Source organism: Taurulus bubalis (genome assembly GCF_910589615.1).
Source record: "Taurulus bubalis genome assembly, chromosome: 6".
NCBI lineage: Eukaryota > Metazoa > Chordata > Actinopteri > Perciformes > Cottidae > Taurulus > Taurulus bubalis.
Genome location: NC_136594.1, coordinates 19,445,007 through 19,460,987, shown reverse-complemented (window position 1 = coordinate 19,460,987; position 15,981 = coordinate 19,445,007). Strand labels below are relative to the sequence as shown.

Genomic DNA, 15,981 nt, shown 5'->3' with positions numbered 1-15,981 from the left:
ATCTCCAAGAAAGCGAAAACATATTTCGAATAAGTGAGCTATTGCTTGAAGACCGACGAGGACCGCTCAGCTAGAAGCTCAGTGTCTACTTTTCTTGGGTTTCCTACCTTCGTCGTAGGCCCCAGGGCCTTCTGCAGCTCTCTGCGGTCCTCCTGGTCGTCCAGGCTGCCCTGGTAGCTATAGTAGGCGATATCACCCAGGACTAATGACTCCTGTGAAATGGGCAGGATGCCACACTTCATGGATGACACCTGAAGCAGGAGAGAAGAGGAGAGCAGAGACCGATAAGAAGCTGTTTTATTCATCCGAGTCTGCCATTTAAATTGGCTTTAAACTCTTTACTTCTCTCATGAGTGCAGAGACGTGCCGCTTTGTTGCATCTCAGAAACATTTCCCAGAACAGTGTTTATTTACAGATCATTTCAGGTGCGATATAACACACGTCTAAGAGAGCTTCAGGTGTTCGGCGGGTTATTCAGGAGCATCGACAGTCCTTTTCTTACAGGGCAGGTTTTGAAGACGCTGCAGCGTAACGTGAACTTACAGCAGTCATGGCAGGAGTTTGCACATGCAGGATGCAGCGGATGTCTGGGCGCATGGAGTAGATGGCAGCGTGGGGGCTGAAGCCTGCGGGGTCGATCCTCAGGGTGGTGGAGCCCTGTTCGATCACATCCCCGAGGATGTTGACCTTCACCTGGGGAAACAAGGAGAGGAGACACACTCGGTGAGTTTCCAACTTCATGGAGCCAAAAACTTTAAATACAGGTGCAAAGGCACTCTGACACAAGCTGTACAAGCTTAATGAAAAGTTGACAGCAGCATCTTCTAGACGGCTCTCCTGAGGAGGCAGAGGGAATATGATGAGGCACAAACAGAGCTGATAACCCTCCAACGTAAACTAATAAGACATGAAGTCAAAATCAATGAGCGCGATGACAGAAATCACATTATCAGCGATTCCTCCGCTCCAGGAAATGCATTGGAGCGTTACCAGGAAACATAAGATAGTGGACATGACGTCCTTTACTTTGACAACTTTATTACCAGCCAGTTAGCGGTTATTAGATTACACAGAGAGAGAGAGGAGCGATGCAGGGAAAGATAGAGCTAGAGACCTGGAGGGAAGAGAATAAAGACGGATGAGGGGAATTAAAAACCTGAAGAAGGAGCAACTGACCACAGATGATGGTCCTCGCTGTAAAAGTTAAACTAAAAACACAACTTTGCCTGCAGACCTTGTACAAAGTCCCTGTGCAACCACATGTTGTTCTGTGATACAAACCAGAACCAACGAGATCACATTTCTCTTTCACAACACAAAGTACAAGTGTGTGTTACTCCAACAGGAAAGGGCATCCCTCATCAAATCTGCTGCTAACGAAATACACCCAGTCCAGCTGAATATGTAGTCTTGTGTTTTACTTCTGCACTTCATTTCTGCTGCACATAAAGAAGATGAGAAGTTATAACGCAAAGGATGTACTAGGGATGGAGTGCTGCAGGGCTGTGTGCACCCCAGGTTATCAACGTCGATAAGCAGTGAACAATAAACTGAAACTAAATGAAAATGATATCCTTTATTAAAAAAATGGATTAAAAATAAATAAATATTCCATTTCACATGTTTTTCACATGAAATCTAGACATGTGGAATTAAATAACAAGCCTTGATGAAGATATCGTAGTGGATCGAGACGACACGAGTGCGGTAGCTACATACATTTGAGACATTATACCTGGCCCGAACACAAACAAACCCAAGCTACTGTTATCATTTTTTTAAGGACATATATTTAAACTAAACCTTTCAGAAAAATTGGCACAAAACAAAAGAATAATAAAGTAAAGGAAATAAAGCCCCCCTGAAAACTAACCGAATGAAATTGTGCTACCGAACACCTGAGTCCATAGAGACACTAAAATGCTTCAGATTCTTTTTAACTTGAAATAGCATTGTTTTTTATTTTAGTAGCTTATTTTAACAAGATCACAAACTAATGCATTAGTGAGTTCACTTTACGCACAAGAAAGTGTAACTTAAGTATAACTGGCAAAGCCACATGTGTTTTGTTACAAGGACCAAAACGCAGGTGTTATATTGGCACTGATTGATGGATTAACAGCCGGTGGAGTCTCTGGATCAAGTCAAGCAGAAGATCCTGAGACGTGTCCCGAGTGCCGCTCTGCCTTTTAACAGCCATATGGATGTCTGGATGGATGACCGTCTATTGATCTTTCCCCCAGCAGAGGAAAAGGAATGGCACCGGCCGAGCAGAACTAACTACCGACATCTTTGTCACCACACACACCCACGGCCGCAGCCAGCTGTCAGATGATCGAACATCGATGGGTTTTAAATCACATGTCCAGTAGAGTACGAGTTCATTTTAAAAAGGCGCACAAGAAAGAATCTGAAATGTGATTCGGTTGAATGGAAAGTACACGTGTGGGGAGCTGAAACTTCAGGCATCAAACTAAACTAAAAGATGAATGTTATCCAGAACCAAAAAACCTGAATTGAAATTAGACTATATATTGCTTTATTAGACCCTCAGTGGGGACATTTACAGGATTACAGCAGCTTCACCTCCGAGATCAAACCGTGAGCTTGAGAGGGAGATGGAAACTGACCAAAGCAACTGAACTCTGGTTCTCTGACGCTGCAGCCGACTCCAACACAACCTCCCAGACTCTTTATTCTGGATGACCTCCTCTCGATCAGTCTGTTCGCTTCTCTCCACACTTGAACTCAACCGTGTAACCATAGAGATGGCAAGATCAAAACAGGCTGAGAGAAGAAGAATGAGAAGAGGAGGAGGAGAGGGAGGGAGAAGCCCAGTAGCGGCAGAATGGCTTTAAAACACAATCAGGGCAATCTGAAAGCGCCAGACAACATCATTTTGTTGAGTCTCCCAAAAGCTGCAACGTTGTGGTCATCGCTCTCGTACAGACAACCACAGAGAAGATGGATGTGACCCAGATGATCTAAAATAGGATTTAGGCTTACAGCCTACATTTTACCCTGTTGTCGTCTGTGATTTATACAATAAGTAGCTGAGCGCAAACAAAATATTTGTACAGTGAGAATTGCATTGGTACACTGCAGGAGACACAGCCACACCAACTCTGGATTGGTAAACTCTGCTTAAGGTGATCTTGTCAGAAAATATCCATGCCCGACGATAACGCATACACTCTTTGAACCGACACTTTGATTACAATATTTGTTGACCTGTTGCGGGAAAGCAGCAGCAGACACACAGAGAGAGAGAGAGAGAGAGAGAGAGAGAGAGAGAGAGATGCACAATGTACATTAAAGGAAGCAAATGTCTGGTTAAGTGAAGTGGGGAAGCATCCGCCCTGTCCAGTGAAGGCTTTAATACTGTTGGCAAAAGATACACAGAAAAGGACGATGGCCTATTTCATTTGTTTCACTCGAACCATCTCATGTTTTTTCTCATGTTTCTTACCAGATTTGATGAGGACGCCTCAGCGAATGACAGTCCTCTGGGGATGATTAGGATGTGGTCTTGCTCTTTGCTGACTCGAGCCTAAAACAAGAAAGGATCAAATGGATGTAAATCTGACAACAGCTGACTTTCACTCAGGCTTTCGTAAGGATAGACTTTTCTTATTCGTTTTTCTATTCTGAAAATTAAACAGTGAAACAATTCTAGTCAAAAGTCAAGTGAGCGAAAAGTCAAAAGGAAATCAGTTTTTTTTAAATCTTTTTTAAGCATGCTTCCACATGTTAAAGTAACACGGGAATCCAGACGATTCATAGATTAAACGTTATCGATTTATATATCCATCCCAGCTGTCTTCAGAAACCATAGCTGTGTCTGAAGAATCTCTTTCACTACTCTGAATATAATGGTCACTTAATTAGTCTCAGATGTAGTGTTGCACCAGTGCCATTTTTGCTATAAAGTAGAGTAAACAGGGACTGGTTTGGGACACAGCCCATACCTGTCAACACATTTAAGAGCGCAGTTATTTTTAAATGTCTTGGTGCAGCTACTTACTGTGATGTAGGAGTTGGAGAGGTGGGCCCAGCTGAACAGGTCCACCAGTCTGTAGGTGCTGGCCAGTTTACAGCGTGTCAGCTTCTCGCCTTTCACCATGGTGGTGGATTCCACTCCGTACAGGTCGTTAATGGGAGTGACCATCCCCAGACCTAAACAATGGTATGGTCAGGGTTAAAGGGTTAAAGGGAAATGACAGAATATGGGTAACCTCTCTCAACAAGTTTAATTTGCCCCAAATAAATAGCACAACTTGTGTGATGAGTATTTTAATATTTAATTAAATGAACTTCTCTTAAAAACAAATACATGCGAAAAGAAGACAGATCCTAGCATCACATTGTTGGGTCTCTGTCTAAAACACTTACACACTTTAGAGCAGTGGTTCTTAAATGGGGGTACGTTAGGGCACGCCCAGTGTTTTACGGTGTAGGGGACAACTTTGGCAATACTATAGAATATTACTATCATATATCTACTATATATAATAATATATACCAGTGGTTCTCAAATGTGGGGACGTAAAGGCCCTCACGTGAGATTTGTAACAAATATATATAAAATTAGCATCCATTAAAAAATCCTTTAAAAATAGTTATTTCATAAATATTCAAGAGAATACAAGTTTAATTCATAAACTTAATTTTATTATATATTTGTATTAAATCAGACACTGATAGCAAAGCGCTGTGTATTACGTCTTTTATTCAATCAAAAATTATTTTTCGCTGGTTAGGGGGTACATCACAGTGGTCTGTGACCCGCCAACACAAGTTCTGCAAATTAGGGGATTTTTGTGATGGATTACTGAGATGAATCACACTGAGGTGATGTAAACCGCCCTCCTCCCACTACTTAGTTTACTGCCAATGTTTCTCAGGCCTAGTCATTAGGGGTGTGTCTTAAGAAAGCTGAACTGAACTACTATATTGCATTTGATGTGTAATTCAGCATTAGTTGTGCATTCCAGCGTCGTGATTGGAAGCAGACTTCACATATGGACTCCTGGATAGAAATCCTAGATCAAAACCCAGAGAAGTATGCGCAGCTCTTCCGGAGTCTGGGGTTGGGTTGTCTCGGGGTATTTATGCCCTTAAGCACGCAAAGCTCATGTTTGGATATGGATCTCACGTCTTCAAATACTGGTGCCGCGTTTAGTTTTTCAGTGCTGCGCAAAGCGGTTGCATCCTGGTGCAAGGGTGGCATGTTGTGCTAAATGATAGTGTAACGTGCCACGGCACTGTGAGCACTCACTGAGGGGGGAGGTGTTGAAACCGGCCACGGAGGTGGCTACGAAGAAGTCAGCGATCTGCCTGAGGGCCAGCAGCCCGGTGGGGTTGTTCCCTATCCGCTGCTGCTCCTGGATGAGACTCTCCAACTCCTCCTTGAAGGCCTGGAAGAGAAAGAGGAGAGAGGGAATAAAGTTAAACAGGATGGGGCAGGATGGCACTGAGATGACGCAGTGTGTGAACAACTAGAACCTGAACCCTCAGATCTCAATGAGGACGGGAGCTAAATTTCCCCAAGATCAAAAAAGGATAAATATGGATAAATATTCATTTTATAACATCCGATAATTGTATATTGTCGAGAACTTTACTTTGCGTTACAAGATTTGGACACCTCAATCAGGTATTATGCAGCTTAAACAGCGAACATTTATTTAATTTGGAACATAGAGCTTCAACTTTCTTTCACTGAAATGACATCACATTAATGAAAAGACAGCAAGAGATGATGGTGAGGAAGATTAGAGTCAAAGGGAGAAAAGAGAGCAGAGGATTAGAGGTGACAGAAGGATGAAAGAGTAAAAAGATGTGGGAACATTAAGAGAGACAGAAAGAGAAGGACTAAAGAGGGAGACGTGTTAATCACAGATTAGACATTCTCCTCGGTGTCAATCTGAATCGTCCTCAAAGGACTCGATGAAGCTGGATGAGGATAAGGTGGCTTCCCAACAAGCTGAGTCAAGATTGGCCGTCTGGCTAGCTCACAGCCTGCATTACGATTGGCTGTGTGTGTGTGTGTGTGTGTGTGTGTGTGTGTGTGTGTGTGTGTGTGTGTGTGTATAGTCAAGTACTATGTGCTTTTATGCTTTCACTTCTCTTCAAGGTAAATGTTACTCATCACAAAACAGTTCCTAAATTAAAAAATTCAAACAGAAATCACAAGACTTGGATGAAGGTATGCATGAAGATCAGAGCAGAAAGTGTTGAATGTGATGATGCTAAAGCCTATTTAACTAATGCAAACTGTTATATTCATGGTATATCAATAAAGCCACAGTCAAACCCAGGCTGCAGAGTGTGACAGCAGATGAGGTAATACTGTATGTATAGCTCATAATCTTAATAAGGTTGTTTACACTCACCTTTCCCTGCTGGCTAATGTAATTAAAGCTGTGACCAGTGCAGAGCTAATACATAGTGACATCTAGGAATAATGAACACTTTGATGTGTATTGCCTGTTCACATCCTTTTGTTTTTAGGTTTATATGTTGTGCACTTGTTCATATAATTAATAAAGACGACTTCCAACATATATTTTTTCTGCTGCCGCTTTTGTCGTTTAGTTCGTCACTGTACATACTTCTATTTCACTGTGTATACATCCATCCATCCATCTATCTTTGAACAAACTGGATGGTATATTCACAAAAAAGAATCACAATCAAATGTGTTTGCCGCACCATGACAGGATTTGGCAAAAGTTGAACACACTAATTAACAATTCAGCAGCTCATCTTCGCACGCTGTAGTTTGATTTAATTTCTCTGTTGACGTGCAGTTTCCCCCGTCCCGCTCTAATGTGCTGTGACTGATCGCTCAGGACTACGTCACATGTATCATCACTCGTATTGGTTGAAGGGCTAAACTATCGCATTTAGAGGCATCTTGGTCTCCATTGATAACATGGAAATCAAAAAGGAACTGGGGTGTTCCAGACTAATTCACATTTGCAATTAAATTAGATGTCAGGCAACTAACCCACTGGATTTAATCTAATACCAACTTCACCTCATCATACAGTTAGCAGACAATATCTGACAGTCCAACTTCCTGGTGGAAATGTAAAAGCAGTGATGGGAATCTGTGGCAAGATCCGCATAGCTTGAGAGGGAAAATAGGCCACAACACAATGCGATCACCCCTATTGCACGGCAACATCCAATATTAATGCCTTTATTTCATCTCAGTGCTTATGCAACAATCAACACATTTCCAATATAGCTGTGCACAGAAGCATCCCTGACACTGAACTTCCCCTGGTCTCTGGCCCCCTCGAGTCACCCCATGGGACGGCCCATTAGTCTTATGCGAGTGGCGTTGAGGCCTTTGGTTTCGTGCCCATGTGGGGGTGTTTTGTTAAAAGTGGAGCAGCCCCCCGTGTCAGGACACATACAGTCCCGGGGAACTGCTGATTCTGAACCCAAGCCAGACATTCTTTGGTTCCTAGTGGCGAGTTTGCTGTGGCAACCAGCCTGTTGCGGATGTCTGACAGTGGTGGGTCAGGGTTTTTTGTTTTCAGTTGCTGTTGTTGTTCTGGGCATTTCTGTTTCAAAGACTGTTGTGCCATCACATTTTACATTGGAGCCTCAGTTTATTGGAGTCAGAGACACCTGACCCTGATTCAACTAGAAAGGTCTTTGTGTGATGAATTAAACCTGCATTAATAAAATGCAAGACGCAAACACAACACTGACTTATTATCCTCCTTTTCAAGTTGAAGTTGTCAGCTGACAGATTCTTATTTAAACATCAAGTCCAAGCTTTTCTCTCCTTTTAGCTCTGTTTTGGTCTCCGCCTTCTCTCTACATGTTCACCTGCTGGTCACCAACTTTGTCTGCTTCCCATCTGCTGCCGAGCCGGTAGTGTCCGGTGGACTTTTAGAGCTTTTTTTGCCTGTCATAGCAGAAAATACATGCAGTGCACTTAAAACTGTGAAGTTGTGGGATGAAAAAAATCCCAATTAGCTAAAAAATAAACCTCCTCAGAATCAATTTTGTTTTTGAAATATTGTCCAATCAATTTTCAACAAACTTTCACAACAGACAATGTTTTGTAGCAAAACCTATTAAAAAGCAGTTTAGCATGCACACACACACACACACACACACACACACACACACACACACACACACACACACACACACACACACACACACACACACACACACACACACACACACACACACACACACACACGTGTGTTCCCAAGAAGATTATGACAGCAGGGATTTGATTCTCATCATATAAACAGATTAATTCTGGGGCCTAAAGTGGTTCCTATCATTAATATTTCGGACCCCCCCAACATCTGCAGCAAAAACAAAACACATCAAGCGTGCTTTTTAGCTGCTGTGCCGTGACTGCTTAACTAAGGACACTCCCACAACCCAAAGACAGGAAATCGAGAGAACCTTTAAAACAACATTACATCACATCCCTGCAGTTACAGCTAATTTGCCTCTGGAGTGAAAACCCCCACACATATCCATCATCTACCTTGCCTGTTAAAAATCCCTGACATGCAAGCAGGCTAGCAGGTTTCTCCACTTACTGGAGGAAATAAATGTGATCCAATCAGAGAAACGAGGAAAGGTTTCCGTGTGTGCTCCAAAATGGCAAAAATTAATCTCTCAAAATGGACCTGCAGCGGCCTTGAGAGAATTAAGTTGCCGTGCAGATTGGAGCTTGGCCAGCACTTTGGCGTACGAGTCGCAGCCTAAGAGTGGAGAAAGTAGGAAAAATGTATGTAATTTCCCGTTCTCAAAGATGAGAGTTTATTGGTACTTGCTGAGAAATAGTCTTACAGATGCAAACCTCGCCGAAGGACATTACATCACGGCAGATGCTTCCTGCAAAGGGAACTTTATCAGACTTTAATATTTGGTGGCCGTGAAGAAAAATACATTTTCAAATGCATATTTTAGATTGTGTGGGTCACCTTCTCAAAGGGACAATAGACACTTTTCTTCAAACTCCAACAGGAAGTGTCTAGTCTTCCAAGAGCTTGAGTCATATAATCTACAGAGAAGTTTCCTTTAGTCCCGGTCAGTTATTGTTGCAGATGCAGGTGGCACTTTAACAGTCGTACGTCCTCCTGTGGGAAAGGAAGACGGTTATGACTGTTGGAGCAACGCCGATCCGGCACGTCTGTACTTGTGCACTGATCAAAGAAGTGATGGCTTCAGCATTACCTCACAAACACACACTTGTGTGACTCACTTTGGTAACGTTGAATTATTACCATTGCAACAATCGGGTTGTTGAAGTTCACACAGCATGAAAAGGCTTGAAAACAACACGCACAAGTAGCCTGTGTCAGACAGAGACTAAACTATGTTTTATCAGCTGAATACCAAAGGTCCAATTTGGTTTTCTTATACCAGAGAACACAATGTTGTGGGGTCATTTCCTGAAGCAGGTCAGGATTCACATTCACACAAACTGCATCTCAGTTCACCTGGAAGAACACCGTGACCTGCTTTCTTTCTGGTCCCTTGGTGACGGCATCCAAGCTCAGGTTGCGTTAACTGGCTGAATAATCCAGTAAATAAGTAAAGGAGGCATCTCAACAGATTCAGAATAAAGACTTGCCGTGAGAACTAAATACATGCATGTAATGATAGATACAAATGCAAACACACACCCATTATCCTTACAGCTTGCAGACACACTTGCTCACCAGGTGAGGCCTGTAATTTTAGCCACAACCTCTCCAGCTATGTCAGCACAATGCTGTCCTTTCGAGCTGCCAACGTGACACTGTTACAAAGTAGGAGAGTGCCTGGCAGCAAGCTTGCCAAAGCTATTGATTTCCCTCCATCTAACCTCAAAGGCGTGTGTGTCAGTGAAATGTGTTGCCCAACTCCAGCTGCAACAGCTCTGTACTCTGCATAAACGCTCTGCAATTTATCTCACATGTTGACCCAGACAGAAAGTGTAGGAACATGGAAGCACAAGACTGAATTTGTGAAACACTCCTTCACTGCATGGAACTTACTTGAATCATTTTTAATACACGGCGCAACATGAAGCAAAAAAGGAAACATTTCATGTGGATCGGTCACTTCATTGTCAATACCCATTCCGCTTAATAAGCTCAGTGTCGGAACTGATAGCGATCCGGCATATTGGAGAGTGCCTATGCATGCATGCATGAGTGAGTGTGCACGAGTGGTGTAACGGCCCACTCTCGATCCGTGATCCATACAAATCCCTCCTCGCGGTTCGGCATGCATGCGAACCGTGGATTGATTACACAGTTTAACGTTAACCATCACGGGGTGTGAAATAAAGTTTTACTGTCGGTGGTTAGCCGCCGATATTCATTAAAATATGCAATCAGGACATCGGCATGTATGCCTTTCTAGTCGTTGATCTCTGATGGTGTTATCTGGTGAACAACGCTCTCCGCTATCGCTGTTCAGGGAAAATGACTATTGGGGCGAATGTAAGTTATAATGTTATCATGATGTGTTCAAATGAAATCAAGTACAATGTCGTGTTGGTGAGAAACGTGAACACAGCACGACAGAGATATTAGAGATGAACTAAGACCCGTTTACATTAGCTCTAATTATACGTCATTAAAACAACGACAAAGATTTGTTTTAATCCAAAACAGTACTTTTATTTTCTAATCATTTAAAGTAAAAAGCCCACTAAAAATGACTATAACAAAGAAAAAGGATAACATTACGATTTTTTTTATGGTTTACACTTCAGAGCGGTTGAAAATTATTTTTGGGACGGTGGCAAAAAAACAACAGAACAATGAATGGATCTGTACCAATATGGATCATCTATGATCGGGAATTAGTATCGGTGGCACAAAAAACACGTCTCTAAAAGTTATATTTGCTCCCTTTTTAATTTGTAGCTGCTAACACAGCTGAGGCAACTCTAACACTCACCCACAGTAAGGTAAACACGTTTGCTCTGTGTTTGGCTGACAACTAACGGCACTATCAGTTCAAACACTGCTGAGTACATCGCTCCCACTCAACCACCGTTAAGCAGGCAAGGGGGCTTGTGCCTTAATTCATTTCCGCATTTCTTTTTAGTTTGAATGAAGTGAGTTTCACGCCACCTTACAGGTGCTTAGTATCTAGACGGCGGTTTGGCCAAATGTGGGTTGTATTCATTCAATCACAGAGATCTGCACTCGACTGAGTGCACCTTTCTAGGTAGGAATAGCTTCATGCATCAGTTTCAACAAGATACAAACTAACATGTATTTCCTTTTTGACTAAAACATTACTTTTTGATTTCAGTTGCCAGACGTGGAAAGCTTGCACACTAAGCACCCAGGAGAGTATTTTGACTTTTGGTCTATCCTTTTGAGGTTGCATACGAGCTAAAGTGGACATAGTAACATTTCAGTATGTTGCCCTCTAATCCCGAGGGCGCTGCTCCACTGCTGGAGGTTTTGTTCTAAGTTCAGCTCCCAAGAGATGTCGTGAAAAGCCAAAAGTAAAACACAGCCGCCGAGACGTGGCTCCGAGGGGAGCGGAGGAGGTTTTAAAAAAGGAGTCTCGGCAGTGAGTTCAACCACTAATGTATTATCAAATGAGACCTTCAGGGAAGACATAACAGAGGGCGTGACATTTGCCTCACACAAGCGGGTACTTGGCCAACCTGCCAAAGCACCATAAATCATCCACTTGCACCAGGAAGTAATTTCTTTGGATGATGTAAAACTGAGCCACAAGACGGGGACACGAGTGGGGAGGAAAATCTAATAGCAGGGGAAAAGAGAGATGAGCGGATATGCAGAAAATAGAAGCAGCATGTGGAAGGAAGCATAACTCAAATTAAATTTCATCTGATTTGATTTCAAGCCTCTGGAGGATTTTGACCTTTTGACTTCTTGTCACGCCAACCTAGTTCCCATCACAGGGAGGAGGAGAGACTTCACCACAGAATTGAACACAAACAAATGAATATCTTGATTTAACGACCATGACATCATGAGACTTGTATTTACAGCCAAAATCTGTATCCAAGCTCTCAAAATGCAACGGAAAATCCCCTCAGTGTGCCTCACGAGCCACCTCAAGCCAAATTGTAATCCTTGCATGTCATACAAAACACTCCACCAAAAGCCTGAACAATCTCTCGCCTCCATTCCTCTCTTCCTTCCTCGTATGATTCAAAATAACCAAATAAATCCAGTATTATTCAAACTAAAGTAGATTGTCACACAAATTAACCAGAAGTTCACTGAAGGAAAACAATGCTCGGCTGTTTATCTACAGGACATTTCATATTCAAATAATTTCTACAAATATGTATGTCTTTAAGTGTTTTAAATGTCATTAACTGCATCCAAAATCTTGAGGATTATTTTGCTTTTGTATGCATAGAGATGAAAACACTACCATTATCAGGTGGTGATCAATATGTGTGCCCGTGTCCCTTTTCATGTGTTCTAATTTATACATGTATGCATTACCTCCCCTCCCTCCCTTTCATCCACCCCCATGTGTTTCTCACTTTGCCCCCCTTTGCATATTGTTGCTGCATACAGGCAATACGTAAGAGTCCAAACAGCCTGGTAGAACACAAAGGGACTGAATGGGTTCAAGGTTCAGCTGTAGCCCCCCGTTTCCAAAAAGTAAACAACTGCTGCATGAATGAGGCGAGTGGATGAAGTCCTCTGAGTTGATTCAGTCCCGCCTGGTCTATATTGGTCCGACTTTAAATACAACCTGCCATCCGAGCGCTACAGACATGTAATCTGCAGCCGCCACTAGTCGCATAACACTGGAATCAAAACAAACAGACAGAGAGAGACAGAGAAAACAAGAGAGAGACAGAGAGAGAGAGAGAGAGAGAGAGATGCCATGTGTGGATACCCAGCTGGTGATGTTGTTGTTGCAGCTGAATATGAGAGATAAATTGCTATGAGAGAGGGCACACGTGTGCGCGGCCAGCTGGTGACACACACTTGTTGTTGTTGAACATGAGTAAACCGGCACTGAGGCCAACTGTCCTGATGTAAGGACTGAACACCCCTCTGCAGCCAACAGGGAGCCACCTGTCACTGCTGACTGGGAGCCGAGTGGGGTACTACGAGGAGGGTACCACGGGGCAGGTTCAACAGAGCCGGGCTTCCTTTGCTGGCTCGATAAAGCCTCAAGTTCCATTCAAAGACAACAGGTACCACAAAAGGTGTTTATCAACAGGCTTTTCTTCCTCAGCACCTGTTAGTTGCGCGTCATTTGACTAACACTGCACACCGTCAAGTGGAGCATTTGAACACACCACAGAGAATCGAGCCAAAGGTCAGCTGGAGGTCGGCACCCTCCATTAGTTTTCTGCACCTGCCTGAGACTTTGACAGAGGCATGAAATACGTGTTTGTGTTTGTAATTTAAAGGGTGGACATGTCTGACAGATCACCATGGCCGGCACTGTTTTGCTTGGCCTTGTGCTGGTGTTGTCAGGCTCTGGTCACACAGCTCTCTCTCTCATTAATTCAACATGATAAATCTTGGCTGATAAGGACAGACTGGAGCCAGCTGTGGGAGACACACCGCAAAACACACCAGTGATGGTCGGCCACAGACGAGCTTAACTGTCTAGTTAGAGCAGGGCCCTGGGATAGACTTCCTCATTTTGCTCACCCCCCCCAACTGCACTTGTGGGACTCAATCACGTACACCGACACAGGCATACACAAAGTGTCAAGTGGAAACCTGCATCAGCAGCACTATGCTGGTGCCCTTCCAGACATCTGGCACAAAACACGGTGGGCCAAGAAAACCACACTGGGCATATGCAGAATGCGGATCACATTTAAAGCTTAAAAAGAACCGGGCCAAGCCACGGCGGCCACTACCCAATATCAATCACAAGTACACATGCACACTTCCACACTTGTAGAACTCTGCATGGGGGGAACATTCATTCATGACATTCATCGCCTATGCAACGTTTAACCTTATCCCATATCTAACTTTAACTTCACCATCTGTCCCTGCGGACTCCTTAAAAGTGCCACACACACACACACACACACATACACACACACACACACACACACACACAGTTTTGCAAATATATGATCCCATTGTCAACAGTGAGGAGCCCTTCAGTCAGAGACCAGCCTTAAGTCAATAGTGCAGAGTAAATATTCCTAATACCCTGTGGGCTGAACTGAACTCGTAAAATCTTCCCTCGAGGTGAAGCAACTGTTCAAAGAGCACGACACTGAGCTCGACTTTGCTCATGGGTATTATTGTTGTCAGCGTTAGCTGCCGAGTTCCTCAGGGATGCAAATGCGCTCAGGCTATAGCATAGCAAATATTAAATTATTGTAAGTGTGTTCAAGTGTTGCTGTGGCTAGTGTTTATTAAGCCTCTTATAATCGCAATCTTTGCACTGAATTCGGATCTTTGCAGGTTACAGCCATCTGTAAAACCTCCGGCAAAGATACAGCCTCGTACTTCCAACTGTACCTCCAGCACTTCAGTTTGGCTACTAGAACAACAGTAATGCTCAGGAATCTAGACCTCCAGGGAAAGAAAAATTAAACCACAACATGATGCGTGTTGGCTGGAATATGCTCTGTGCTCACAGAGTTGTTTACCTCAGCAAAACCTGACCCAACATGAGAGCCGCTGGACTGGGCCTGCTCTGACAGTAAGCCTGAGCGAGGCGTGGCAGCTGGTTATAATAGGGCTCTAGCACGCTGCTGATTGCTTTGATTCTGTGGTCGGTGTCACAACATCAACAAAAGCACATTTGATGCTGTAACGTCTTTAGAAATCACTTGATTGGGGAATAATAACTGACAGAAGAGAAAATGGGAACTGATGACCCATACTAGTAGTCAGTGAGGCGAAACAGTATTTGCTTGCAGCAAGTTCTCCATTTGGTATTCAGTGATCTTTAAAACTGAACCACCCTGTTCGGTCTATTCTCTCTAAAAAAATATACTAACATTCATGGACTTTTTACTCCTTCCATTATATTTATGGGAAAAAAAGTCTCCAGACTCCATATTCATACATTGAGGAACAGACCAACACATTAATTCTCAAGTTAACAGATAGAGGGGATTTAGAGTTGCAAGTTTACCTCAAGAATCTGGACACCATCTATCTTTCAGGACCCTCAACGCAACATGTCGGTATCATTTACGTAACACGGTTCTGTATGTGCATTGTGTTACTTCAAGGGGAAACGATGGCATCAGCTGATACATTCTACCTTCTTTTTCAACCATTTTAGCAGCTTCCCATCTCTCCATTGTCCTAAACGATGCCTGTCTAGTGGGAGGTTGCATGAATTTCCCTCATTTTTAAAAGCAGTTAATGGACTTACGGGGCTCTGTAAGATCTGCGTGACACGTTTCTTCTGATCCAGGACATTGAAGTCCTGCCGCAGGTCAGGTGACATGTTCCTGGCCCTGATGTACTCCGGATCGTTGACGTTGACACGGTCAAAGTAGCGCTCCTTAGTCCCTCCACTCGGTGGGGGAGGGGTGGTCACCACCTCCTGATGGCTGTCCGCGCTCATGCCTGCGTCACCTGTCTTGCTCGCTCTATGGCCGCCGCTCTGACTCTCACCTGAGAAGAACAGAACACAAATCATGTCATTTGAAAGGCAAAGTTATGAAATGAATTGAATGCAATTCAATGTTGTAATGTTTACATTATGCACATGAAAAGGAAGTGAAGGAAACTGAACCGAATGCACAAGGACTCAAACTAAAGCCCTGGTGACAATGTGGTATGCAAATTATTAGGATGCAAACCAGATTTGCTCGAAGAACGCAAAATGCAAAAGGAACACGTTGCAAACTTTCATAATGTCTATTATCAATGTAATTTGTATGCTGCCTTACTTCCACCAACACACCTACCACACAAACAACTAAGGCTTCACTGATGGACACAACACTCATGTTTAATATCCATCGCTTAAGTTAAATGATCGTTGTC

At 43.3% G+C, this 15,981-nt stretch overlaps 1 protein-coding gene across 1 annotated transcript in view; it reads right to left on the bottom strand.

Annotated features, from left to right (window-relative positions):
- Nucleotides 1-15,556, bottom strand: part of add3a (adducin 3 (gamma) a) — a gene marked incomplete at its 5' end in the record, with an annotated part of 30,883 nt that extends 15,327 nt beyond the window's left edge. Inside the window, 6 exons of the mRNA XM_079220060.1 lie at nucleotides 108-251; nucleotides 545-694; nucleotides 3,471-3,551; nucleotides 4,026-4,177; nucleotides 5,280-5,418; nucleotides 15,362-15,556. Coding sequence (XP_079076186.1) covers nucleotides 108-251; nucleotides 545-694; nucleotides 3,471-3,551; nucleotides 4,026-4,177; nucleotides 5,280-5,418; nucleotides 15,362-15,556 — 861 coding nt within the window. The remainder of the gene's footprint in view (nucleotides 1-107; nucleotides 252-544; nucleotides 695-3,470; nucleotides 3,552-4,025; nucleotides 4,178-5,279; nucleotides 5,419-15,361) is intronic.
- Between the last annotated feature and the right edge of the window lie 425 nt (nucleotides 15,557-15,981).